The sequence below is a fragment of the Pithys albifrons genome, chromosome 8 (genome assembly GCF_047495875.1).
Source record: "Pithys albifrons albifrons isolate INPA30051 chromosome 8, PitAlb_v1, whole genome shotgun sequence".
Lineage (NCBI taxonomy): Eukaryota > Metazoa > Chordata > Aves > Passeriformes > Thamnophilidae > Pithys > Pithys albifrons.
The window spans coordinates 31,834,388-31,859,420 of record NC_092465.1 but is presented as its reverse complement, the minus strand read 5'-3'; the positions used below and the strand labels follow the sequence as shown (position 1 = coordinate 31,859,420).

Below are 25,033 nucleotides of genomic sequence, written 5' to 3'. Positions count from 1 at the left end.
GTGTGAAGTGACATTTACATACTTTGAAATAACTCAAAGTGCTTGACATCCCAGTACTTGGAAAAAAAAAGTTTACATTGTCAGCATGAGTGACATATAGGAATTCAATCCATCCCTGTTTCATTTAAGACATACCTCTAGGTCTATTACCAAGCCAGGCTGGCACAGCTGTGTCTCAAAACTCAGAGAGTGAAGCTCTTCTGTTACAATGAGAGGACCCTTTAAAAACAAAAAGAAAACTTTTCAGGGACTGCAAATTCCTAGGGTGAAGGTAATGGGGTTTTAGCACCTTTCCTGCCCAACGTTACCTGCTCTAGGCTTCAGTAACAGCTTACAAGGGAAAGTCAAGTGATAATGCTGAATCCCTAAAACTGCCTCTCTAGATACCTTTTTTTTCTGGCTACTACCTAAAAGCCACAGAAAACAATCTGTGCTTACCAGAAAGTCCTGTTAAAGCTAGATGGCAGTAAGAGAGATTCCCTCACTGCCATTCTGGAAGTAGCTCTCACTTGCAGACACCTCCTACATGGCTCACGTTCTAGGAACACTGAACTCCTCCCCTATGATCTGTCATCCTGTGTGTGTCTTCATGGGGCTGAGCAGAGAGCATTGTCTTAAATGCCTGAATGTCTTTTTAGAATTGAGCAAAAACTTTACAAAAAGAAGGTTAGTGCTACTTACCTCATTTGTTCTGGTTCCTGCATTTTTCTGTTCTTTCAGTTGCTGCAAACAAACAAAACCCTTGTCACTCATTTACATCAGCCACAAATGGAAGTGGTACAGAATGGAAATGTTTGCATGCTCTAGTTGCTCAACTGTATGCAAACTTGCTGCACTAGTGTCTGATTCTATTTGGTTCTAAGCTGGGGTAGCCAAAGGATTAAACTGTAGGTAACTACTACTCTTTTATAAACTATTCATCTGTGAAAACAGATATTGCAGTTATGATGCAATGCCTGTATGTTAGAAGTCTTTTAAGAACAGAAGCAGCTGGAAATCAGGATCAGATGCAATACTGGTTTACCTAAGTGCTCCCCTGAACTGGATGATAAACTCTAGACAGTCTCTGTTCTGGACAACGAAGGGAGACTTCACGTTCAGTGGTTCTACACTTGCATTGTTCCTTTCCTGTTTTAATAATGGAACCAATCTGCTATCTCACAATCTGCAGGTCAGAAGTGTTGTATAGTCTGCTGAAGGCACTGACTCCCTTGTAGCTGTGCACTACTAGACGATTTTCATCTTCAGGTTCAGAGCTCTTCAAACCTTCCTGCCAATGGGCCTTTGCCTAATAGGCCCAAACCAACATTTCTGGTTTCTTTTTCCTTCTTCCTCTAAGGAGCCCATTGCAGCATAAGCTGAATGTCAGCAAATGCTCTTGTTTTCATTTCTGTCCCTATTTCAGTGACAAGCAATTGCATTTCTCTTGCAACAGGCCAAATATTTCAGAAAGAACAAAGAAGACAAAATCACAGTTCCTCTTACACAAAAGCAAATAATTACTTCAATAACAAAAGCAATTTGTTTCCTTCCTACCACACTCTCTAGCCACAAAATTAAATGCCTGTATCAATAAAAGAAAAAAAATACCCTACCAAGTGCCTGAATTCTGCTGCTAGACTTCCATTAGTGGATTCTTCCATGTTCATTACTTTTGTGTTTGTTCCCAAAATATTAAATTTCCTGAACCTTCATAGAGAGAGAGAAAAAACCATTAAGTCTCACATTCATTGAAAGAACATTACTATACCAAACTATGATGCCACGTACCCTTTGACTGAGTTCTTCTCAGGTACATCTCTGTCAAGAAAGAAAAAGAAGGCAAATTAAAAATCTCTTAAAGATTCTGCCGCAGATAGAAAATGCATGTGTTTGTTTTAGTAACTGACAGAACTGACTGAGAACTGGTAAAATGCTTTTGTGAAATTTCCATATAAAAGAGGAAGCAATTGGTTCATGCGGTCAAAATAAATCTTGTGTTACAGAGTGTGTTTGTTACCAAGGATTAAATGTTGCTTAAATGGGGCTTTGTAATCAAAGGAAGTTCTTTCACTATGTAGATTTCAAATCTTGCTCTGAGGACAAAAAATACAGTTCTGTCACTCTAAATCTGCTTTTAAATCACCTAACTTGTTGAATAAATTGCTGCATCACTTGAATCAGTTTTTCCACCTCTTGGGATTTTGCTGAGTGGCATTCCATCTGGTGCACTTCTCAAAGCCCCACCTCCCACATTCACATAAGAATTTTTTTCACCTTTTTCCCTATTCCATGTAAGTTTTTGGACCCCAGAGCCACATCAGGAACAAAATTACTTGAATGGGAACATAAAAACCCACTTGCTTTCTTAAAAGCACAGTCGATTCTGTTATTTTGGAGAGCCTGTCACATTTCTTTCCCTGCCCTTAAATGAAGTGCTAAATTCACCCAAACTTCTTATGAAAATACAAAAAATGCTATTAATCTGTTTAGAATGCTGCAATTTTTTTCTTTTCTAATTCAGATCATCTCCTATGATACAGATAGACTGCTTATACTTCTACTCAAGGACAGTTTTAGGATAACTACATTCCTCACCAGATGTTACCCAAAAAGCAAGATATTTTAGAGATATGACCGGAAATGGTGGAGTTCAGTTTGAAGCTTTCATCTTGTGCTAATCCAAGTGAAACACCCACACCAGTTGCCTGGGTACTGCTCTGTGCCCAGCCTGGTTTAGCAGTAGTGAGCTCTCCTTGGTGCACCCGAGTGGAGCCGGTGGCAAGAAGCTGAGGCCACCTGTACTTTGTGACATGTCGCTCATGCAGAGGGAGTTTTAGAGCAAGGGCATGGGTAAGAAAAAGCAAAGGATGTAAAACCTGCTGCCATGGAGAACAGATCTGCTTCTGGCCTACTCAACATTTACAATATGACTACCCTTTGATTTCTGAATGTGGGGATTGTTTACCATTAATGTACAGAGGAATGAAAAAAATGCAACATACTTATCAAATAAAACTTTCACTTTCAAGTTGTAGTTCAATTCCTGCAATTTCACCAGCAATCTGGAAGAGAAACAATTTTTTTTAGTGTCAGCAATTGAACAGGATGGGTTCTCTTCTATTGCATTGCTTATCACAGATATTTAAGCAGCACTCAGGATCACATACAGGCTTCAAGCTTGTTCCACACAAGACAGCATTTAGAGATGAAACTAAACGGGCAAATGAGTTACTCTTAGGCATGACAAAGTGGTCTGCTAGTGCCTTCTGCTGTTTGGCTGTGCTTCTTATACACCCCATTTCTGGTAAAGACTAAAAGCTGATTGTGAGTTAAGCTCTGGTAGAAGAAAGCCCCCTCACAGGGCACTTTCCTCTTTCTGACCTTAGCACTTGTGCTGCAGTGCAAGCTGTGCAACCCTCTCTGCTGTGAGAGGCCAATGACATGAAAGCCTTACCACAAAACAGGAAGAGAGAAGGGGGGGAAACATACCTCAGCTTTACAGTAAACTGTACTCCTGTCTTCAGGACTAGTGGCCTCTGAGGATGTGTTGGCATGCAAGGCTGCCTCTCCACCACAAAGGAGCTATGAATGAACAGATAAAAGGCACTTTATATTCTCAATGTTGTCCTTAAGAAATAAGAAATGATGTAAAAAGTGAACTTTAAACGAATGGTAGTAGTACTATATGCTTTATTCATTCAGTTTCCATCTACAGAGAGGAGTGTGTGTGTCTTTTTCTTTCAAATGTCTCAATGGGGCTAAAAATTTTGCAAGTATGAAGTGATTTCATATGGGTTGGCTTTTCTTAAGTACACTGATGGCTTGAATAGGGAGATTGCTACATCATACTCCTCTGAAATGAACAGCAGGTAAGCATTCTGATGTCATTAGTCCAAGTGAGGAGTGGTACTTTATATGTCATTCCCACAGCTTGCTGAGCTCTTATGGTGACACTGCTATATAACAACACCATGCCCAAGAGAAAGATAATGCTAGCTGGGGATTTGATAAGGGCTAGCTAACCCCACAAAGCAAACTTGTGAGGCTAAACCTGTTCAGATACATCCCCAAACTTGCTGTCTTGGGCATCTTTTGTGTAGCACTGTGTTGTGTAGACATAAGTCTTGGTAGCATGAAGACTTTTCTTTCCACTGTATTCACAGGCAAGAAATGTAAACAGCAGCTGGATTTCTACAGCTCTTCCTCATAGCCTTCACTTCACTGAAAAGCAGCAATGTGTTTTCTAACTGAAGATCAGTGATCAAAGCATCTGAATGGGGCTCTGGAAACCTCATCTAGCCCCAGACAGAGGCTGTTTACTGCATCTCAAACCCTGCTCTTACCTGCTAGATTCAAGTCTTCCGCGGCACTGATTTTCGTCTACTGTATGTTTACAGACTGGGACTCTGGTCTTATGTGGGGCAACTACCAGCTGCAGTAACATGCACCGTAGAGAACGTACAGACAGGGCTGGCCTCCCTGTCCTGAAGGGAAAGAGGATGTATCCAGAGACAAAGGGTTGAAGAATCTAGTGTGTATTTATCTTGGGCATAGCTTGATGTGGATTGTTTCCTGCCTTTCTTTATTTGAACTTTGCAGGGCTGAAGCTTGAAGCAAGTAATGGCCTAACAGATGAGGAGTTTTATTCTGTAAATCAATGCATCCTGTAACAAGGCTCCTGCCAACTTCAGTAATGACTGACCACAAACCCTTTCCATGGGCCTCAACCTCTGGAAACCCTAGACAGCACAAATCTCAAAACCAGTAATTTAATGTTTGTGACAAACTTATGAAACCCTCATAAAATGCCAAGTTAGCAAGCAGGACATACTGAGGGAACAGTAGGGAAGATGCATTCCACCTATTCAAGCAAATACAGAAAGATCCTTCTGGTCTGTTACCTTTGAATGAGTTGTTTGAAAAGACTGTATGTTAGGTCCTGAAGAACTTGTTTATTTTTTGTGATGGGATCAGAGTCATAGGTAAACTTCTGTTCCAGTTCCTCAAGCTTTTTGAGCTGCTGACGAACTTGCTGTAGACTTTCAGCAACAATGGTAAACCTACAATTACACAATCTTATTACTTTTAGCACGTTTTTGTATTGTAATAATGCAGAGACAACAACCAGGTGACTGTCCCTAAGAACAAGACAGAGCACAGAGAACAGTTCATGCTCTTTGGAGATGTGGTGAGGTAATAAAATGAATGAAATGTAGTTATGCTGTGACAGAATGAAAATTCATAATATAAATAATCAGTATGTTTCATAGATCTGGTGTTCCTTCATAACATGCTTTAATGTAGTACCTGACTAGAGACTTACCAGTTCTGAAGTTGGTCAAGACAGGCATTGGGTGGGCCACCAATACACGCTGTTTGTTGCCTGTGCTTCCACTCCACCAGCTCCTCATTAATAAGAGCACTCTGTGTGTGCTCTGTGTTGTGCAGCAGCTGTATTATCTTGTTCACCACTTCCTACAGAAAGTATGAAATTACCCTGTTTATTAAAAATACAAAAACTAGGTACTGTTTTAGTTAGTGCTCATCTGTCTTGCAAAACTCCACAAAGACCTCAATAATATTCTGTCAACAGAGGATATTTTCTGAAAATACCTGGTGGTTTTTTTTAAGCTGGAGCATTTGCTATATTAAGTGGAGAAACAAAGCATATTCAGTATTGCTGAACTCTGAACAGGCCAGTGTCTTACATCCATGTATGTCCCAAGTGTATTTGCGTACACCCAGTGCTTGCTGGAGATTTGAGCACTGCAATGACAGTACATTTAACATAGCTGAAGACTTTCAGTAACTTTTTTCCTCCAGAACATAATTATTGGTATGACACATTTTCCTTCGGATTGTTCTTTCAGCCTTACCCAACAGAGTTTGATAAAGGTTGCTAGAAGAGAAATAAAATTGCTTACAGAGATTCTAAACTTTCAAACAAGATGGAAAGAACGAAATCTCAGTTCAACGTTTTCTACTGCTAGTTTGTTATGTCAGCCCAATGAAAATGAACATGTATTTAAAATGAAGACCTGTTAACTTCTGAAAGAAATTCTGAACACTACCTTTCTCTTGCGGTCAAGTGATAAAAACATCTTCTGGAGATTCATCTGTTCTTTCTTATATTCCTCCTGAGACATACCATTGGACTCATGTTCTGTAAAATAAGTCCAAATTGTGAACATGAAGCTGAAGGAGTGCTGAAGTATGGGTGGAAAGAAATGCTGCAGGGAGAAAGGGATCTGCCTGGCTAATGTCAAGTGAAGTACATTGTTAAAGCTTAATGAAGGAAATGTTTACTGTCTCCCAGATTTTTTTTTGATTCCTCCTTTGCCCCTGCTGAAAGGGCAGAGTCTGCACTTAAAGCATTAATGCAAGGAAAAAACACTATCCCAGTGAAGTAATTGAGATGTGAATTTGCTTGCTTTGCAGAGCAAGAACCTGATTTAAAACAATGATTATACTGTGTAAAGATACATACAGAACAATTTGTTATCATGCTGACTTCAAGCCTGTATCACATCACTTGGCAACAGAAGTTAACTATTATTTCAAGGGAGGATGTTTGCAGCCTCCTGAGCTTGTTCACAGCCCAGGCAGACAGATTCTGTGTAACTGCCCTAGTTACTACTCATGCTTCTACTGACCTTAACTTAGAGGCTCTCATCTAACTCATGGAAGCACCACCTGCCCCCAGGTACAGAGCAAGATCATGGCTCAGTGCTTCCCTCAGTATCTTCTGAACGTGTCCTTCTTCTGAGGGACAGTCAACTGCCAATTTTTGTTGGAAACTGAAGCCTTTTCTAGAACAAAGAACTCAACAACAGAGACAGAGCTGTATAATTAAAGCAGTGTGGACTACAGCTGCACGTGATACCCTCTGTACACAAAAGCCTACATAACCTGAAGCAGGAGGGCATTTCTGAAATACAAGATGGCAAAGAGAAAAATAAACTACACTAATTAGGTGTGTAGTTCAATGGTCAGAGTCTACAGGGTTTAATACTTCTAGTGGCAAAGGGATGTAAAGGACAAAGGAATGCTGTGTTAACAAGGAGGTTCTCCTATTTGTAAGACAGATGCAGAATATGCATTTTCAGAAATTTAGGTTTCAGTGTAAAGGGAAATTTATAAAGGATGGCCATTACCAGTAAGTTTGGCTGTGAACCATTAGGTTTAGTATCCTGACATAAGAGAGCAGAGTTTACTCTGACAAACGATATGCAATAGGGTATGTCCTTCAAAAACTACTCACCTCTATTCTGCAAGGTTTTACATTTAAAGTCATATTCATCTTGCATATCCTCCAATGTTTTGATGTCCTGCTCCACGTCCTATAATGCACAAATGAAGGTGGCCACAATTATTCCACATTTTCAAATAATGCAAGACTACATCTGATTAGGAACTCCCTGTTATCAGCCCTTTACAGACATGAAGTCCAATTTTGCAGCAATGCTTTTTCTTGGAACTCCCTAACAGGAAATATCTCCAAACTTCACCTCCTTCTCAGCTAACTGAAATCTTCTAATTATAAAATATAGAAAAGCCCTTGTTGTCTAGCCATGTAAGTTCAGAGAGTTTAGGAGAACCTAGGGTACGGTGGAAAAACTTGGAACAGCACACAACATTTTAAAGTTTCAAATTTTTAAGTATTGTTCAGAGAAAAGCCTTTTGTTGTGACTGTATTTGTTAAGACAATAAACATCTATATGCTCAAAAAAACCAAAAAGATACAGCTTCTGGTTAATAACAAATAGGTCAGTACATAATTTAGGAGCTTTCCCTCAGTTGCTAGTATTTCAGAGGGGTAAAATGTTTTTGGAAAAATTAGGCACAAGAAATTTGACCTTGTTAAAACAGTTAAATACAAATCAGAATAATGGTGCTACTGACAAATAATTACTTTCAGTCTTTAGACAATCACTGGTCACAGACTTGAAAAACAGACAATTACCTTATTTTTACTTGTCATTTATGAAGTCTTATGTAGTGAAAGCTTTTCAGCATTTGTGAATCAACAAACACTAATACAAAAAGTTACATTATACTTACTGTAACACTGACTTTTACAGCCTTAACTTTGGCATCAAGTTCCTTCTGTTTGTCCAGCATCCCAACCACAGTGTTCTGCACACCCCCCACTTCCATCTGAGGGAAGAAGCGAAACAACAACAAAAGTCAAACCAGAGTAAACCATGACAGCAAACACTTTTTTGTTTATGTAGGTTAGTGGCTTTGCTGGCAAACAACCAGGGTAAGCATGGCTTGTTCTGGCAAACCATACCAAAGTTTTATAGTATAAAATCAAGATTAGGTGAATTTGGAAGAAACAAAACAGGACTAAAATTGCCTGTTGTGGGGTGATGCTGCACTTTTTTCATCACAGCAATATATGGTTTTCCTCTGCACAACCCATTCTTTTGCTTGCTTATCTTCATGAGTCTCCTAAATGTATTTCAAGAAAACCCCCTGAAGGCCGGATGACATCAAGTATTATATTCATCCCTACAGGATATGGGGAGGAATGGGCTAAGAGCAAGAACAAGATAGGTCTGTGTTACTGTTGAAGCGAACAAGATAGGTCTGTGTACAGGCATAAGGGGTAACTTAGTATGCAACTCTCTTCCTTTAGGGTATTCAAGCACACTCTACAACTATGTATAGTTTCTTTGAAAGTTGACCTCAATATAATTCAGGAAGCTTGACATCACTGAGCTGCAGTAATACGAAACACAGGATTTTTCATTAACAGTACTACTGGTGTTAGAAACTTGCTGTTCCTCCAGTGCAGGACAGTCAACTTTGCATTGCTGCTCGGATGAAATCTTCAACTTAGGCTGATGTCATCTACAGTATTTATTTTGGTAAACTGATAAAGGTTTACCCCCTTTAAGTCAGACTATTGCAGCAGTCTTAGCATCCTCTAACATTTGGGGCTCTCCTTTGGGTTTTATGATGCTTATTATTGTGCTTGTTTTGTATTTTAGCTTCTCAGCTTTGGGAAATATGAGCAGTTACAAGAAAGCAGAGGTGTTGTATGGTGTTGTACCTACTGTCAACCACAAACAGTGATGGAAGTGATGGCCAGGCTGGAAGGAGCTAGTGAAAGGTGCCCCTGCCCACGGCAGAGGGGTTGGAAGTAGATGATCTCTAAGGTCCCATCCAATCAAAACCATTCTAAAATTTCCTTTCCCTTTTTGATGACTCAAATTTATTGCATACTGGAAAAGCACTAGCAGGTGCTTCACGTCATGAGGCAGAACTGAGCAGCTGTGCTGCAGCTACCAGGGCTCTGCCAGAGTCACACTCTTAGAGGAGCTGTTTTGGACACTGTTGCACTAGACCCCATGCCTGAGTGCTCCTCCCTCACTACTAATGCACATTCAAAAACTTGATATAAAATGAAGTATTTCAGTATCAGAACTTAATATGCTTGGTCAGTTATCACTTTATTTCTACATAAATGAATGACAACTATCTGTATATTTTGCATGCCTTTCCCAGCTGCAGAATCTTTACTGCAAAACAGTTCTGGCACAGGAAAACAAAAATATAAGTTGGAGAACAGATGAGGAAGGACAACAATATCGCATTACCCATGATGCAGAGGGAAAAAAAGGCCTTAATTAAAAAAACCTAACAAAACACCAAAAATAGAGAGAATCACTTGGAAATAACTGGGAAGGAAAATGATGGATCATTTTCCCAAAGAGACAGTCCAGAGAAGCATCAAGGTTCAGCTGCTTCACTCAGAAGTAAAATGCGAAAGAACAAAGCTAAAATATTGCAGGATAAAGAAGATAAGCACTGATTATTGAAATAAAATCCAATGAGCACATCAGGCTACATCATACTACAGAAGCATTAAAAAAACAGCGCAGCTTTTACATCACTCAAGGAATAAAAATTATTTCCAGGCCATTTCTCCTCCAAATGTTTCATTGAGCAGAAACAAGCCATGCTGTCCAGCTGGTGTGTCCCAGTGTTCTCCAGCCGGTACATATCAGTGCTCACTCTTCTGTCTTTAAGAAACATTATTTGGCATGTTTCCCCTTTCACTCTTCATACACTCCCCCTGTCCCAAACAATAGGGAAGTGTAGATATAATTGCAGAGATGTTTCAAGACTGTTACCTCATTTGACAACTGGGCACTGTTGAGTATTTTCCTCTCTTCTTTCAGACAGTGCTGGATGATCATCGCCATGTGTATTGGGTCTTCTTGGAAGTTATCCTACCATAAGAGACAGTCTACTGTTTAAGTTCTACACATAATTTCATGCCCTTCAAATTGGCAAAAAAACTATGAGTGACCATGTGGTCATACCCTGCTCCAAGACTACAGGGTATGAGAGGTGCAACCAGCGCTAGGAGTGAGTTTCTATTTTAGTTCATTAGGATTCAATGGCATGAGACTGGCACAAAACAACAGGAAAGGGTCAGAGACATTATTGGGAGAAGTGAGGTACTACCCTACAGTCCTAGGGAGTGCTCATCTCTCAGAGCTGCCTTCCATCCTCTGACGTATGGCTGCTGGTTTTGAAGGGCAGCGTGCTAGTCTGGCAGGTACAGCTCTTGCTCAGGGATGTAAAGCAGGAATGTTAGCTCCCACTTATGAACACATGGTCAAGGCTGGATGCAAATTCAACCTTATTGTTTTACATTCACACGAAGTTGAAGCATTCTGTGCATTGACTATTGTCCTGCCTTGCTGAGGATGGTGCTGCCGTGGGGGTTGCTGAGCTGTACCAGCCTTCTTGACTGATCTTTCATTGCTGATCTCTAGTTACCATGGTATAAATACAGTCAGGTCACACTCTGTTCTCCTCTCCTCAGAAAACAGTCCCCTGGTCATCAGCCTGTGGTGAGCAGAAGGTCAGTGTGTGGGAATTAGGCTGAGGTGAAGGTGACACTATGGAAGACCCTCTGGCATAGAGTTCTACAGGGAAGAGCAGAGGACTTACTAATGAAATTAGTAAGTCCACTGGGGATATGTCCTGCACTGCCACTCACTCCCATTTGTTTTGGCCCTTTTCTTTGTCAGTGCAATACAATGCAGAGACCTGTCTAAGGACAAATCCTTTGCTGTTAACTGCAGTTCTGCAGTTTACACCTGAAGGATTTCTTTCCCCGTGTTTCTTCTGCATCAAAAGCTTATTAACACACTGAGGAAACTGGATGGGAAAGGGGTGGGGTAAGTGAAACTGCAGCTGAGTAAGTGCCCCAAACACATGTAGTAAACACCTCACAAACTACAACTTTCTTTTTCCCAGAGCTCTAAGAAATTGTAACCATACCTGTAATTAAACTGTAACTTTCTAACTGTAGCCAATTAAAGCAAAAATGGAGCAACACTTGAATTCTAGCTTTTAAATTAGGATTCTCACACTTTTTTTGTGAAAATCCCTCATGGCAGGGTAGTTTGCTTAGAGGCATCCAACTGCACTACTGAAGCAATGCAAGCAAATGTACAGGTATAGAACCCCAGCATACCTGAAGATTACGTTTGCTTTTCCTTATGTTGTGTTGCAGCAAAAAGTTGTTTTCTATCAAGAATCTACTAAATTGGTCATCAAGCTGTGACAACAGGTCATGGAATAACACCGTAGCAAAAGATACGTTGTTGGCTGCATGTTCCCTAGAATAATTTAAGGCATGCTTGTGTTAAAAACACTTCTAATAAAGCATCCAAGAAATGCATACAGGTGTACTTTATTTCTAACCCCTACCTCCAGCTGTAGAATATGCAAGCAGGAAGAATTACTTTCAAATGTAAGCCAGTTTCATTCTCTTTGACTTTATTTTCCTTTATACAGAAATGTTTTTTAAGTCTGTATTATTCTTGCCACATTCTGTGCAAATTCATTTGCTCACTTCATGTACACCAAGGATCTAAAAATGAACCCGATGCATGTGCATGATGTACCACCCTTCAAATAGAAGATTCTCTACAGAAATCTTATTAGAAGTCCCAAGTGAGAGACCGAGCTACCAAGACAGTAACTGATAGGTCTTAAACCAGCTGCTTTTGTTACAGACCTGCTGAGAGCAATACGAGCCAGGATACTTTTACTGCAGGTGTCAGGCCCCTCTAGAAAGCCCTGAAGAGGGGCAGAAACACGGGCTGTGGCACCCACACAGCTACTGAAACATCCTACCAGCAAAGGTTCAGCTAAGCAGCGTGCCTCCCCAGTATCTTCCTGCTGCCTATAAGAGAATGCTGCTTACCACACAGCCCAAGGGCAAATTTCTAAGCTTACCAATCCTGGTTCTCCAGCCACTGTGCCAGGTACTGCCTAATCTCCATGGGAAAGCTGTCATCATATAGCTGGTGAACTTGCTCCAAAAACTTGGAATCAAGTTGCTGTAGCTGATACCACTGAGTCATCCTGCAGAAGGGGAGAAAAAAAAATCAGTGCAAATGTTTAAGTAGTGTTTGGACTGAACTAGTGAAAAACAGCATCTGTAAGTTTTCATGAGCATTGATAAAACTGGAGGATGTGCTGATTTTGGCTGGGATAAAACTAATTATCTTCACAGTAGCCAGTGTGGGGCGGTGTTTTGGATTTATGCTGGTAAAAGCATTGGTAAAACAGGGATGTTTTTGTTAGTGCTGAGCAGGGCTTACACATCGTCAAGCCCTTTTCTGCTTCTCACCCCACCCCACCAGTGAGGGGGTTGGGGGGTGCACAAGGAACTGGGAGGGGGCACAGCTGGACAGCTGACCCCAACAGACCACAGAGATATTCCACACCATATGGCATCATGGTCAGCCCATAAACGTGGGGGGAGAAAGAAGCATGATGACATCTGTCTTCCCAAGTCACCATTAGGTGTGATGGAGCTCAGCTTTTCCGGGATGCAGTGAATTAATTCCTCGGTTTGTTTTGCTTCTGCACACAACCTCTGCTTTACCTGCTCAACTGTCTTTATATCTCAACCTACAAATTTCCTTTTATTCCTCTGATCCTCCCCCAATCCACTGCATGAGGAGGAGGAGGAAGTGAGCGAGCAGCTGTGTGGTGCTTAGTTGCTGGCTGGGGTAAAAGTATGATGAGGATTAGGAAATGAAAGGTGTCCATCAAACCAAAATATTTTATTTTCAGCTGTATCAGATACAGATGCTAGTCAATAAAACACAATACAACTTTTTCTGGGCTTAACTATAAAAAAAAGATTTAACAAATTACGACAGGGCACTGTTCTGTGAAAAGTAATTCCAAAATAGAATCACTCTTTCCCATGAAAATTTGCCTTTTTCTTTCTTGTGTGAAACTCCCCTTTTCATGGCATTTAGGGTACTGGTAGTGTTACTGCTCTCTTGGTTAGCAGGTGTACGGGAAGGAGGATCTGTGTGTTTGATACCTGTACTCTGCATGACTGACATCCTGCATATGGAGTTTCACCTTCTGTTGGTCGTCCTCATCTAAGAGCATGAGTGAAAAATCAAAGAACACTCTATGCACCCACTTTCAGTTGCTTTTTGTGTCCCCACTTACCTGATGTGAAAATGGGCTAGATCTCAAATCCCTTTAAATGGAGAAGTACTGGAAAGATTTTTTTTTCCTGCTATATGCTTTAGTTCTCATGATCACATTCTCAGGCTAAATTCAGGCAGTCTGTGTAACAAATACACAGTACTTAAATGTATTCTACAGCATGGCTTCTGTTGGCCATACCACTTGTATGACAGAATGTCTTTATATTCTGGTTTATGGTCTCTAGCAGCAGATCAGTTAGTTTTCTCATTAGGCTGCAGGTTATCATCTTGTAGTGGAAATGCCATGTAAAGACGTGTCCAAGAACAGTCCAGGCTGCGAAAACAGGTGGTGAGATGTAAGTCCACTCACATATGCAACCTTTAAAAAAAGGGTGATGGGACCTATCCAAAGAAAAGGGCATCATCAGGGTGAAGGACTACCTTGAATGTGCCCTCCTACTAAATCTGTTAGTGTTTGTATGCTGGTTCCCTCAGCTGCTGAGTGGCATATGCTATGTGAGAGAAGCAAATGAGAGTTAAAAATGCTACTACCTTTTAAGTGAGGCCATTGAGGTTTGTGCTATTCATATTACAGGCAACACAGCATTTACTGCACCAAAGCAAACAGTTACACATGACATGGTTGAGGAAAGCTGGAAGGATTTGTCTAAGTGCGTGAAGTTTGTCTGCTGCTTTCCCCAATGCTTAAATGAAGATGTCCTCCAAACTTCCTGTGTCTTAAAGCAACCGGCCTGAGAAAGGACTTGGGAATGGATCAGAGAACTCTCCAAAGTGGTTACAGAGCAATCTAATAATGTAGCAAACACAACCCTTGGGGGTGCAAGCAGGGAAACACCAAAAATAGGGGTAAGTCAACACCGTTTTGTGGAGAAGGCATCAGAGAGACCCACAGTGGGGTGCACGGCTCAGCCTGCCACTGACAAACTGACAAGTGAGGTGCTGCAGAATGGACAGCCTCTCTTGCTGTTCTAACCTTACCCATGGGAAGGGGAATATGACTGACTGCAGCCCACAGGTGTGTCTGGAGAAAAGGAGCCCTCTTGGAAGCCCCTAAAAGTTTAATGTATTTGCAGCTCTGTGGGTCTGTGTGCCTCATAACACCCATGCTTGAGGGTGCCTTCCACAGCTCAGCTCAGTCACAGAATTGTTAGGGTTGGAAGGGACCTCTGGAGATCACTCAATCCAACCGCCCTACCGAGGCAGGGTCACCTGGAGCAGGTGACACAGCAGTGTGTCCAGGTGGGTTTTGAATGTCTCTAGAGAGGGAGACTCCACACCTTCACGGTGTAGCCTGTTTCATTCCTCTTCCACCCTCAAAGAAATTCTTCCTCACGTTGAGGTGAAACTTCTGTTTGAGTTTATGGCCATTGCTCCTCATCCTATCACTCAGCACCACCAAAAAGAATCTGGCACCATCCTCCTGGCACCCGCCTTTGAGATATTTATATGCATTAATGACGTTCCCTCTCAGTTTTCTCTTCTCTAGGCTGAACAGGCCCAGCTCCCACAGTCTCCCCTCATAACAGAGATGCTCCAGAGCCCTCATTATCTTTGTGGCCTCCACTGGACCCTCTCCAGTAGCTCCTTGTCTTTCTTGTACCAAGGCGCCCAGAACTGGACATGGCACTCCAGATGTGGCCTCACCAGCGCCCAGTGGAGGGGGAGGATCACCTCCCTCGACCTGCTGGCCACACTCTTCCCACTGCGCCCCGGGGCTCCTTCCTGGCCACTCCAACCACTCTCACGCCGTTCCCGGGTGATCGCGGCCGCCCCACGCGGCGCAGCTCGGGAGCCAAGAGGGGCGGACGGGCCGGGCCCGAGGCCGGGCCCTCGCTCGGCTGCGGGGCAAGGTCAGCGCTCCTTCCCCGTGTTTGCCCCGCTCCCCGCCGGGCTCGGCCCCGGCCCCGCGGGCGGCAGCACCGCCCTGTACCCACGGAGGGGTCGCACCTGCTCGGCAGAGGTTGCCCCGGCGCTGCGGACGCGGCAGGAACAGGAGCACCGGCCCGGCACAGGCGGTCGCTCCTGGGGACTCCCGAACGGGCAGCGATGGGAGTCTGAAGACGCGCAGGGGTAGGTGCAGCTGTCAGGAAGGAGAGAAAAGGCGTTCAGACAGTAGGATTTGGAGCAGACGCAACAGGTGACGGAGCAGCAGGGCTGGTGCCCGGGAGGCGGGAGATGCCCTGATGGTGCCCCTGCCAGGAACGAAGACCCCGAGGAGATGCCTCCCGCTGCCACAGCAGGAGCGACACCGACGCGTAAGGCTCGGGGGGCGATGCCCGGGAAGGGGCAGGGGCTGAGGACGCGACAGCTCCAGCCGCCACCCCGTGAGGTGCCAGCACCGCCGCAGGAGCTCCCTCCGCTCACCTCCCGGCTTCGGCTCCTTCCTGGAGGCAGCTCCCTCACCTCCAGGTCTCTCCCAGCCCCTCTCGAAGGCAGCTCCACTCACCTCCTGCTCTCTCCCAGCCCTTCCCGACGGCAGCTCCTTCACCTCCCAGGTCTCTCCCAGCCCCTCTCACCTCCTGCTCTCTCCCAGCCCTTCCTGGAGGCAGCTCCACTCACCTCCTGCTCTCTCCCAGCCCTTCCTGGAGGCAGCTCCACTCACCTCCTGCTCTCTCCCAGCCCTTCCTGGAGGCAGCTCCGCTCACCTCCTGCTCTCTCCCAGCCCTTCCTGGAAGCAGCTCCACTCACCTCCTGCTCTCTCCCAGCCCTTCCCGCAAGCAGCTCCCTCACCTCCTGCTCTCTCCCAGTCCTCCCCGGCTCCGGCCGCCTCGGGATAACCCTCGACGCGCAGTGCGCATGCGCGGCGGCGGGGGGCGGAGCGCGGCAGGAACAGCCTCCCCACGTGAGTTCTGGGAAAGTCTTTGGAACCGGGAAGCCGAAAGCGAAAGCGCAGCGGAAAGGGGGCGGGCACCGCCGGCTGTGCAGTCCCGGCAGCCCGGATCTCCATCCAGGACACCAAGAATGCCTTAGAGTGCTGGTTCAGGCGGCTCGGCGTTGTCAGCCTTCCCATTCCTTTATCCCGCTTTTCGTTCAAGGAATAGAGTAGGGAATAGGAATAGCGGCTCTGTTGCTGCCGCCTCGGACGCGCGCGGTCTGTTTGGGGTTTGTCTGGTGTCTGAGGCGTCGGCACAGACCGGGGTACCAAAGTGCAGCTTTGGAGCGAGTCTCCAGGAGGGTCCTGGGATGTGTTTCGGTGTCCTTTGTGTCCCCCCACCCATTCCTCAGACGGAGGAGGCAGTTCTTACTCCGCGAAAGAAACAAGGAGAAGGTCTGTTTGGCAAACTTTGTGCCATGAGATGCTGTGGAGCAGTGGCTGCAGAAACACGGCTGTAAAATAAAAGCTACAGCAGGAGGTAACTGGTTTTTTCGCTGTTTTTTTTTAATTAGCATCGTCACAGCGATGCACCGAGACCCAAAGCACTCAACAGTCGCGTTATTTTTTAATTTGCTGCTGCAAAACACAGCGGTCGCTGCTTAAGCACAGATAGGAAAAGCTCTTCAAAGCAGATGTTTTGTTTCTTCTGGCAGTGCCTGAGGCTCCCCTTCTGTGTGTTACCCCTTTCCCCATCGTTTTACTAGAGAACCCTATTCTTACTTGCAGTGGCATAAGGACAAAATTCTTACTTTTTTAATGGAAGGAGGCTTAGGCTTTATATATTTATCTCATAGAAAATTGCTCCTTTAAAGCAGTGAAACAAAGTCATACACCTTTCAACGAAATGTTCAACCTACCCCTTGCAAAATCTGTTCCAAAGCAATAGTAGAAACGGTAATGCCAAAACCCGATCCACAGTGCTGCTCAGTGACACCGATTATATCCTGCTGAAGTTAATACTGGAGGGTCTTGAAGGGTTGCATTGCCCGGGGAGCCAGGAGGAGAGAGGAGACTGCTTCACATGTCGAGTTTGGTCCCTTTTCACAATACTTCTCATGTTTAGATGGTCAAAAATACAGGATAAATCCCATTTAATTTGTATTAAGGTTTGAGAAGAGGTTAGAATGAAAACAGCGTGATGCGAGGTGAAGTTACGTTTGCTGCTTTAGAAGTTACTGTTTGTAGTGCAGACTTGAGATCACAAAAAGGCAGCAAGACTATTTTTGTGTGCCTTGAAATAAATTCCACAGAGGTCCAGGTATACAACTTGAAGCCAAAATCTGTTTTTATTCACGCTGGTTATATAAATTACAGATGTTACCAAACTATATACAGAATTGCTCTTGATGTTTTGGAAAATTATTTATACAGGGTTCCTTTTGAGAGAAAATGACTTCTTATGTGCAGTTTGCTTTAAATCACTCCGGTCAATGAACAGATGTGTTTCTTTCTTTGAAATCTACTCCCATGTATCACAGAAATAACTCATTACTCTGTTTCCATTCACTTGCTTTCAGCTAACATAGATAGTATGAGTGAAAGGCGCGAGTAAAAAAGGAGAAATGAAGGTAAAATCTGAGTATTACTGATTCAAGGAGATTCTGTTTTCATCTCAGATGTCTAACTTGTACCAGCTCAAAAAAACAGTAAGGTGCAAGTGTTCAAGGGCTTGCATTTTAAGATCTTTGCATGCATTAACCATGCATTCTGTGGATAAGACTTAAATCTTGATTAGACCTGCAGATGTGTCCTTGGAATTGCCTGTTTATAATTCTATTAACACAGACATCAGAGATAATACCGAGAGGAAAAAAAAGGCAACAACAAAACCAAACAACCCAAACCGAGCACTAAACAGTGACTGGAAAAAAAGAACTAAAAAAAAAAGAGTATTTTAAAAAGGCAATTTGCTGTTTATATAAAAACTAAGTATTCTGCTTTTTAAATGAGCCTCTGACAGATGTGTAATAATCTGTCATGTAGCACAAATTTCCAGTGGTCAGCAAATGCTGCAACTCTTCATTTTTTTAAAACTATGCTTTCCAGTTGGTGTTTACCAGATAGTATCTAAACTGCATCAGATCAGGATTTTTTATTTGTAGACTTTCTGGTAGTACTCGCTGGAGGATCTGAGTGCTTCATGCCCAAACAGATTTACTTTTGCAACTGTTTTGAGAGGGGGGAAGTTTTACTAACTCCCAATGGCAAAATGGAGACAGCCTTTCTGACACCACAAATTTTGTGTCTGCTTCCTTTCTGGAACTCCTTCTCTCCCCAGCTTAGCCTACCTGCCTTCCACAACTTCTGCTGTGGTGTCAGATAAAGATCTGTGCTGAAGGTACTTCTGCTTTGGAGAAAAATGTCCCAAACACCTCTGGGACATTTGAACTCAAGGGAATGAGAATCTGCTTTGAAATAGATCAAAAAGAGCGTGGCCAGCAGGCCCAGGGCAGTGATCCTTCCCCTGTACTCTGCATTGGTGAGGCCACACCTTGAGTATTGTGTTCATTTCGGGGCCCCTCAATTCAGGAAAGATATTGAGGGGCTGGAGCGGGTCCAGAGAAGAGCAACAAGGCTGGTGAAGGGACTGGAGCACAAGCCCTATGGGGAGAGGCTGAGGGAGCTGGGGGTGTTTAGCCTGGAGAAGAGGAGGCTCAGAGGTGACCTCAGCACTGTCTATAACTACCTGAAGGGAAGTTCTGGCCAGGTGGGGGTTGGTCTCTTCTCCCAGGCACTCAGCAATAGGACAAGGGGGCACGGGCTTAAGCTCTGCCAGGGGAAATTTAAGTTGGAGATCAGAAAAAAATTCTTTCCAGAGAGAGTAACCAGGAATTGGAACGGGCTGCCCAGAGAGGTGGTGGATTCACCATCCCTGGAGATTTTTAAACACAGATTGGCTGTGGCACCGAGTGCCATGATCAGGTAAAGGGACTGGAGTTGGCCCAAGGGTTGGACTTGATGATCTCGGAGGTCTTTTCCAACCCAATCGATTCTATGAGTCTATGATTCTAAACCAGTCATGTACAAGATTATGATTAAACAGAAAGTATTTAACATAATAATCCCAATTTCTCCAACCACATTAATGTCTTTAGTTATCTTTATATGTCGTTTTCAGAAGCAAAGCATTTTGTTCTTATGCTCTAATATTTACAGCAATTCTATAGATGTTAGTTAATTCTGCAAGTAAAATTTGTCTCTGCTGGGACCCCACTTTCAAGCCAGAAAGGATTTGGCCTTCTATGACTCACAACAGCAAATCTGACTTGCAGAAAGCTATCTGAATCCCTAGGGAGAAAATTCCTTGTTTACATGTTGATTGATAGCAGAGGCCTAAGAATAACATAATGGTTTCCAGAAAAGCTGATTTACAAAGATGGTGGTAAAAAAATTAAGGCATCTTTAACCCATCCAGTATTCACACAATTACTTATTTTTCCAATACGTGAACTTCAGTCAGTTGAGTAAGGAGAACTCAGCTAGAAGAGAAGAAGGAAAAGATTAGTCTCGTGCACTTAAAGCTGTTCATTCAAGAGTAACTGCAGATGTCTCTGGCTCAAGGTAATGCAGGGTCACCTTGACAATGTAATACAAACTCAGAAGGATCTGCAGATCCTGTTTCTAGTTCTCTACAAAATACAGGAATGCCCATCAGAAAACACTGCATGGGGAACAGTTGCAGTAAATATTCATTTTTATATGAACTTTTGTGGTTCTTGCAGGCTATGGATATGTATAGCAGGGTTCTTCCTGAAGTCTTTTCCTGATGGGTAAGGGAATCTGGAGAGGGAGAAATAAAAGGGAATGCAGCAAGACTGCAGCAAGTATATCTTGCTAAGGCTGAGTTACTGAGTTGTAGGATATTTTGTCCCACTGCAGATTTCCTTCTTGTTTTCTGTATCTCTCACAGTGCTTTTTTTATTGGCATTGGAGAAAAAGTATTGCTTTAATAATGCAGATTGTCTGCTTACTGTACTTAGCCAGCTCTTCACCAGGGTAGACTGTTGTGTGAATTTGGGGGGATATAGAAAAAACTTCCACATTTTCCTCATTTCCATATAGCAAGGTAAATAGAATGGAAGAGGAAGGAATTCTTTTAAAATCTTCTAAAACTATTTTTCTCCTGCAATTTCTAGCAGAACTTGAAAACATTTCTAGTAAGAGTCTACAGAAATATCTCCTACCATCTAGCAGCACTGAACCACTTTTCTTAGTACCTTTAAAAACCACAACTTGATTGTATTTAACTCTTCCAGTTTGCCACCAAACACATTCATTTGGTTTCGGCAAGACCCTAAAAGATGGAGATGGGTCACAGCTTGTCTTGAAACTGTGAACAGAGCTGTTTTGAGATTCACTGTGCGTGACAAAAGAAATGTTTGGAGCCTGATGTTAAACGAAAGTGAAGCCAACTAGTCTCTACACTGCCAAAACTGTGGGAAATGCAAATTCATACGTACTTCACAAGAGCAGTTTTAGAAGGTCAGAACAGTTTTCATGTGTATAAACCAACACAGAAATGAGTGGGGACATGTCTTGGGTTGGGTTTAGTAGGTTTTAATACAGAATTTTAATTCAGGCTGGTTATTTAATTTTCAGCTGAAGAACTAGTTTGTCACAAGTGCTGTCAGAGAAAAAAGTGAAGAAGAAAAAAGAAGATACTTTGCTCTTGAGTAGTTCAGAAACTTGATGCATATTAAAGAACTCATCTATTTGTGTATAAAGTCTAACTGTGCTTCCAATCATCTACAGTCAGGATCCTAATTTAGTTTTGTTCTGTTTGTGGGTGAGAAGGACTGTTTACAGAGACACTGGAAGGGGAGTTGGCAGGCTTTTAAATACATAACTATTTTAAGATCATAAATCATTGGACATACAGGAAACTAAGAGCTGGTATTAAAATAGGATTTTTTTTTTAAACTGCTAAAGCCAAACCACTGCTGTGTTTTCTGAGAGAAATCTACTGGACAAATCCCCAGCTTGGTATACAGCAGTGTGCTAAGGACTCTAAGGCATGATGATTCAGAACAAAATTTCTAGTCAGTAGGTAAAAAACAAATTTTTTTCAAATACAATGTTTATAGAGTATTTTTCCAATCTTTCTATATGCTTAGTTAATATTAATTTTATTTGCTGAAAGTGTTTTAGTTGACTTTTAATTGTGCACTTTGGTACCCCTTGTGAAAACAAGCATCATGAAAAGGTTGTGCAAGTTTGCTGGACTGAACATTTTTTTGTTCCTTGTGCAGCTCCTCTGAGCAAGTCCAGGCCTTTTTGCTATCTACAGAATTAATAGAAATGTCATGTATTTGTCAGTGCAAAGCCTTTGTTTGTGCAAGAACTCTTTGTGTTGTGACATTAATGGTTCGTTGGCCAGTGTGTCAGGCAGTTCCATATCACAGCCCTTCCAAGATACCTGCAGGATCCTGTACCATTTACAATAGAAAACATCTGCACCATTGTTTCAGAATGTAATACAGCAAGTGATAAAAGAGCTCTGATTCCTTCATAATTGTACAGGCAGCCTTTTTATAACCAGAATCTCTGTTCTACTCTGTTTGCTTAGGAATGGAAAACTTCACAACTTACAGCAGTTTCAATGGCTGTGGGACTCAGGTGCTCTCTCAGCACAGCATAAACACTTGGAGACATTGGAAGAAGATCTGATGGAGAATGTGGTTCTATGGAATCATTTAAGCTAAAAAAAAAAAAAGAAAAACAAGGAAAAACAAAATATAAAAAATAATCTTAGAAAAAAATCCTTTTACCTTCATGCATATCAGTGGAGCATGGTGAAGGTTTTTTAAGTTAATTAAGCCTGTACTTGGGCTTGCTGGTGGCCATGTAAGCACATGCCAGCAGCCTGCTATACACTTAAAAATGTAGGAGATAAGAGTCAGGTTTATCCTTTCTTCCCTTGGCCCTAATATCAGCTGCTGGAGATAAAGACAGTGAAAGATAAGTAGGTCAGAGTACCATAAAATCTGCATTCAATTTTTACAAATGCTTTACCACATGAATGGGAAAAGCACTGTACAGGTGAAGTTCTTTACTTCCCTTTCTTGTGTTTAGCAGGCCTTGGCCAAATGAAAACACACTATGTATTTTTGTGCCAAACTATTTTCACATAGTTTGGGGAAAAGAGGCAGGGGAAACTCTGAAAAGGGATGTAAGTTAAATAAAAATAGCAGTTGAAATGTAATATATTTGTAAGGATACTTACATTTTTGAGACCGGAATAAATACAGAAGGAACATAACCTTTGACTCCTCCATCTGAGGGCTTTGAGACTAAAATAAATATTGGAGAAATTAAATATTGTCTAGTAATTTTATTATATTTATATAAATAAATATAAATAAAATATATATAAATAAAATTATTTATTTGAAATTGATTATTTGCTTTAAGGGCTGTAGGCCATAATAAGTTGAAAAGGAAAGTCCATGTATCTACATAAATAAACAGCCATAAAAGTGAGGGGAATTCCTGAGATTAGTCCTTGACTTCAGGTCTTAGTCACATAATTGTCTGTGCTACCTTGATATGAATCACCATCTCAGAGTATAATACCTCAACTGATGAAAGAGATCTCGTTGAGCCTTCAAAAGCAAATACACAATAACTCTATAAATTTGGTCCTCTGAGCCTCTAGATTTCAGTTCTGCAAAGGCTTGCATGGAGCTCTATCTGTACAGATACAGCTTCCGCAATGACTTTGGCATGAAATTAGGCATATAAAATTTTAGAGGATTGGAGTACTAGGCAAAGCCCCCCGAATTATAGCCTGCAAGTATTTTTGAGCTGTGTAAGAATTTAAATTCAAACAGAATGGTAACCCTTGATACTGAAAGTCCAGAAGAATGTGTGTTATTTACTAAAAAATTATGGGTTTGAGGGATTTTTTTTGAGAGAATGAGTTTGATCTAAAACTGATCTGACTTGTAACTTGGACAAAAGAGAGCATGGGCCTGAATGTATTTGGAGCATTCTTGTCTAGCCTTTTTGCATTTTCCAGTGCAGTTGTGGGGGGTTTTCAGGAACATTGTCTGCCATAATAACTTTGCAATTGTGCAGTATATCTGCAAAAGGCCATGCAAATAAATGACCATTTTTGTATGGTTCCACTGAGTGAAATGAAATAAAGTAAGTCTTCCAAGCTTTTTGAAAAATACTGAATTTTCTTCGAATTAAAAAGACAGCTACACCATAAAACAACTATGAAGCCAGTAAGCACAATGACTTTTCATTTTGCTCACCTTTGAGCAGCCAAGCATTGAGCTTTGTAATGCATCAATCAGGAAAAAAACCCTATTTTTTTGTCTCTATCTACCCTAAGATCTATTTATTAGATTCTTTTAGATATTGTTGTCTTCACCTCTACTGTAACCTCTAAGACCAGGGATGTATTTGCAAAATGAAGCTGTCCAAATGATTGACACATGTTAAAACAGTTCTCTTAAAGATGACTATTAGAGAAGGCATCTTAATCTGTCTTTTTCCCCCTCTCCCCACATTCCTCAAATTGCCTCTTGACCGTGCAGCTGCTTTGCAGAAAGGGTAAGTAGAGAAGTGGAGCCCAACCTTCATTTGGCTGACAGCTGTAGTGTTTGCCAAAGGCCTTATCTTTGGGAATATCTGGGTACAGATACTTCAGAGGGTTTTCAGGAACGTTGTCTGCCATAATAACTTTGTAATCGCGCAGTATGTCGGCGAAAGGCAGGGCAGATAAGCGACCTTTGTTGTAGGGTTCCACTGAATGAAATGTTACATCTCCTGTAAAAACAAAAGTACCAGAACCTCTGATAATTAGTAGATCAACATCTGCAGTTGGAACACATCTTTGCCTTCCTTTTTGAAGTTTACACTTGCATGGGGTTTACCTGTTCTTACCAATCTCAGTATGTTTCAATATGTAATTTCTGCACATATGGAAACAAATTTAAAGCCTGCAGTAAGCAGGTGCACCTCCTAAAATGCTGAGTTAATATAAAGAACTGAGGGATAGTCTGCCAGAGTTTTGGTTTTTGTTTGGGAAAATATGATAACTTGTATCTTGCCCAAAACCATATTAAGACATGATACACATGAATTTTACTTTCAAATGAAAGCAAACTTAACTCCTGTATTAAAGGTATATTGCAGAGTTTGGGTTGGTTTGGGGTTTTTTGTTTGTTTGTTTATTTGTGTTTTTTCTTAATTATACTTACCATTTTCTAGTTGATCCACCCAAGTAAACGTAATTCCACCCAGATTGCTCTCACTAAACCTTAATAAAAATGTCCCTGGTGTCTTGTCTTTGAGCAGAATTCGTTCCTTCTCTTTGCTTACAAATCCCATTACGTACCTGAAGTGTAACAGGAGATCATGGGTTTACTTTTGGAAGAAAGTACAGACTTCGATCTGTGTATTGCATAGAATTACAAAAGCACCTGGGTTAGAAGGGATCTTAAAGGCCATGCAGTTCCAACCCCTGTGCCATGGACAGGGACACCTTTCACCAGCCCAGATTGCCCAGAGCTCTAGTCAGTCTAGCCCTGATCTGGCCAGACTTTGTATAGCTGTTCAAAACCTGATTATAAAAGTGTTATAAGGCCTGGAGACTATGACCAAACTTCATGTGATTTATATGTGGAGTATGGCATTGAGCCCAAGGTACTAAGAAGCC

At 42.1% G+C, this 25,033-nt stretch overlaps 2 protein-coding genes across 6 annotated transcripts in view; both read right to left on the bottom strand.

Annotated features, from left to right (window-relative positions):
* The window catches only part of STAT1 (signal transducer and activator of transcription 1), a 28,144-nt gene extending 11,836 nt beyond the window's left edge, over positions 1-16,308 (bottom strand). Inside the window, exons 1-16 of one of the 5 annotated variants that reach the window (XM_071561701.1) lie at positions 16,221-16,308; positions 15,438-15,570; positions 12,250-12,378; positions 11,483-11,627; positions 10,125-10,223; positions 8,044-8,139; positions 7,244-7,322; positions 6,054-6,145; positions 5,306-5,457; positions 4,884-5,042; positions 3,472-3,564; positions 2,985-3,044; positions 1,771-1,800; positions 1,596-1,689; positions 682-723; positions 136-219 (exon numbers count right to left, since the gene is read on the bottom strand). In XM_071561701.1, coding sequence (XP_071417802.1) covers positions 136-219; positions 682-723; positions 1,596-1,689; positions 1,771-1,800; positions 2,985-3,044; positions 3,472-3,564; positions 4,884-5,042; positions 5,306-5,457; positions 6,054-6,145; positions 7,244-7,322; positions 8,044-8,139; positions 10,125-10,223; positions 11,483-11,627; positions 12,250-12,377 — 1,353 coding nt within the window. In that variant the 5' untranslated portion in view covers position 12,378; positions 15,438-15,570; positions 16,221-16,308. Of the gene's footprint in view, positions 1-135; positions 220-681; positions 724-1,595; positions 1,690-1,770; positions 1,801-2,984; positions 3,045-3,471; positions 3,565-4,883; positions 5,043-5,305; positions 5,458-6,053; positions 6,146-7,243; positions 7,323-8,043; positions 8,140-10,124; positions 10,224-11,482; positions 11,628-12,249; positions 12,379-15,437; positions 15,571-15,936; positions 15,971-16,006; positions 16,043-16,092; positions 16,115-16,178 lie in introns of those variants that run through there. The other 4 variants (XM_071561700.1, XM_071561705.1, XM_071561704.1 and 1 more) reach the window with 4 other exon arrangements.
* Positions 16,309-17,608: 1,300 nt separating this feature from the next.
* STAT4 (signal transducer and activator of transcription 4) overlaps positions 17,609-25,033 on the bottom strand; it is a 41,891-nt gene continuing 34,466 nt past the window's right edge. The window contains exons 20-24 of the mRNA XM_071562909.1: positions 24,576-24,712; positions 23,950-24,141; positions 22,589-22,655; positions 21,955-22,063; positions 17,609-19,844 (exon numbers count right to left, since the gene is read on the bottom strand). Of these exons, the coding sequence (XP_071419010.1) occupies positions 19,818-19,844; positions 21,955-22,063; positions 22,589-22,655; positions 23,950-24,141; positions 24,576-24,712 (532 nt within the window). The 3' untranslated portion in view covers positions 17,609-19,817. The remainder of the gene's footprint in view (positions 19,845-21,954; positions 22,064-22,588; positions 22,656-23,949; positions 24,142-24,575; positions 24,713-25,033) is intronic.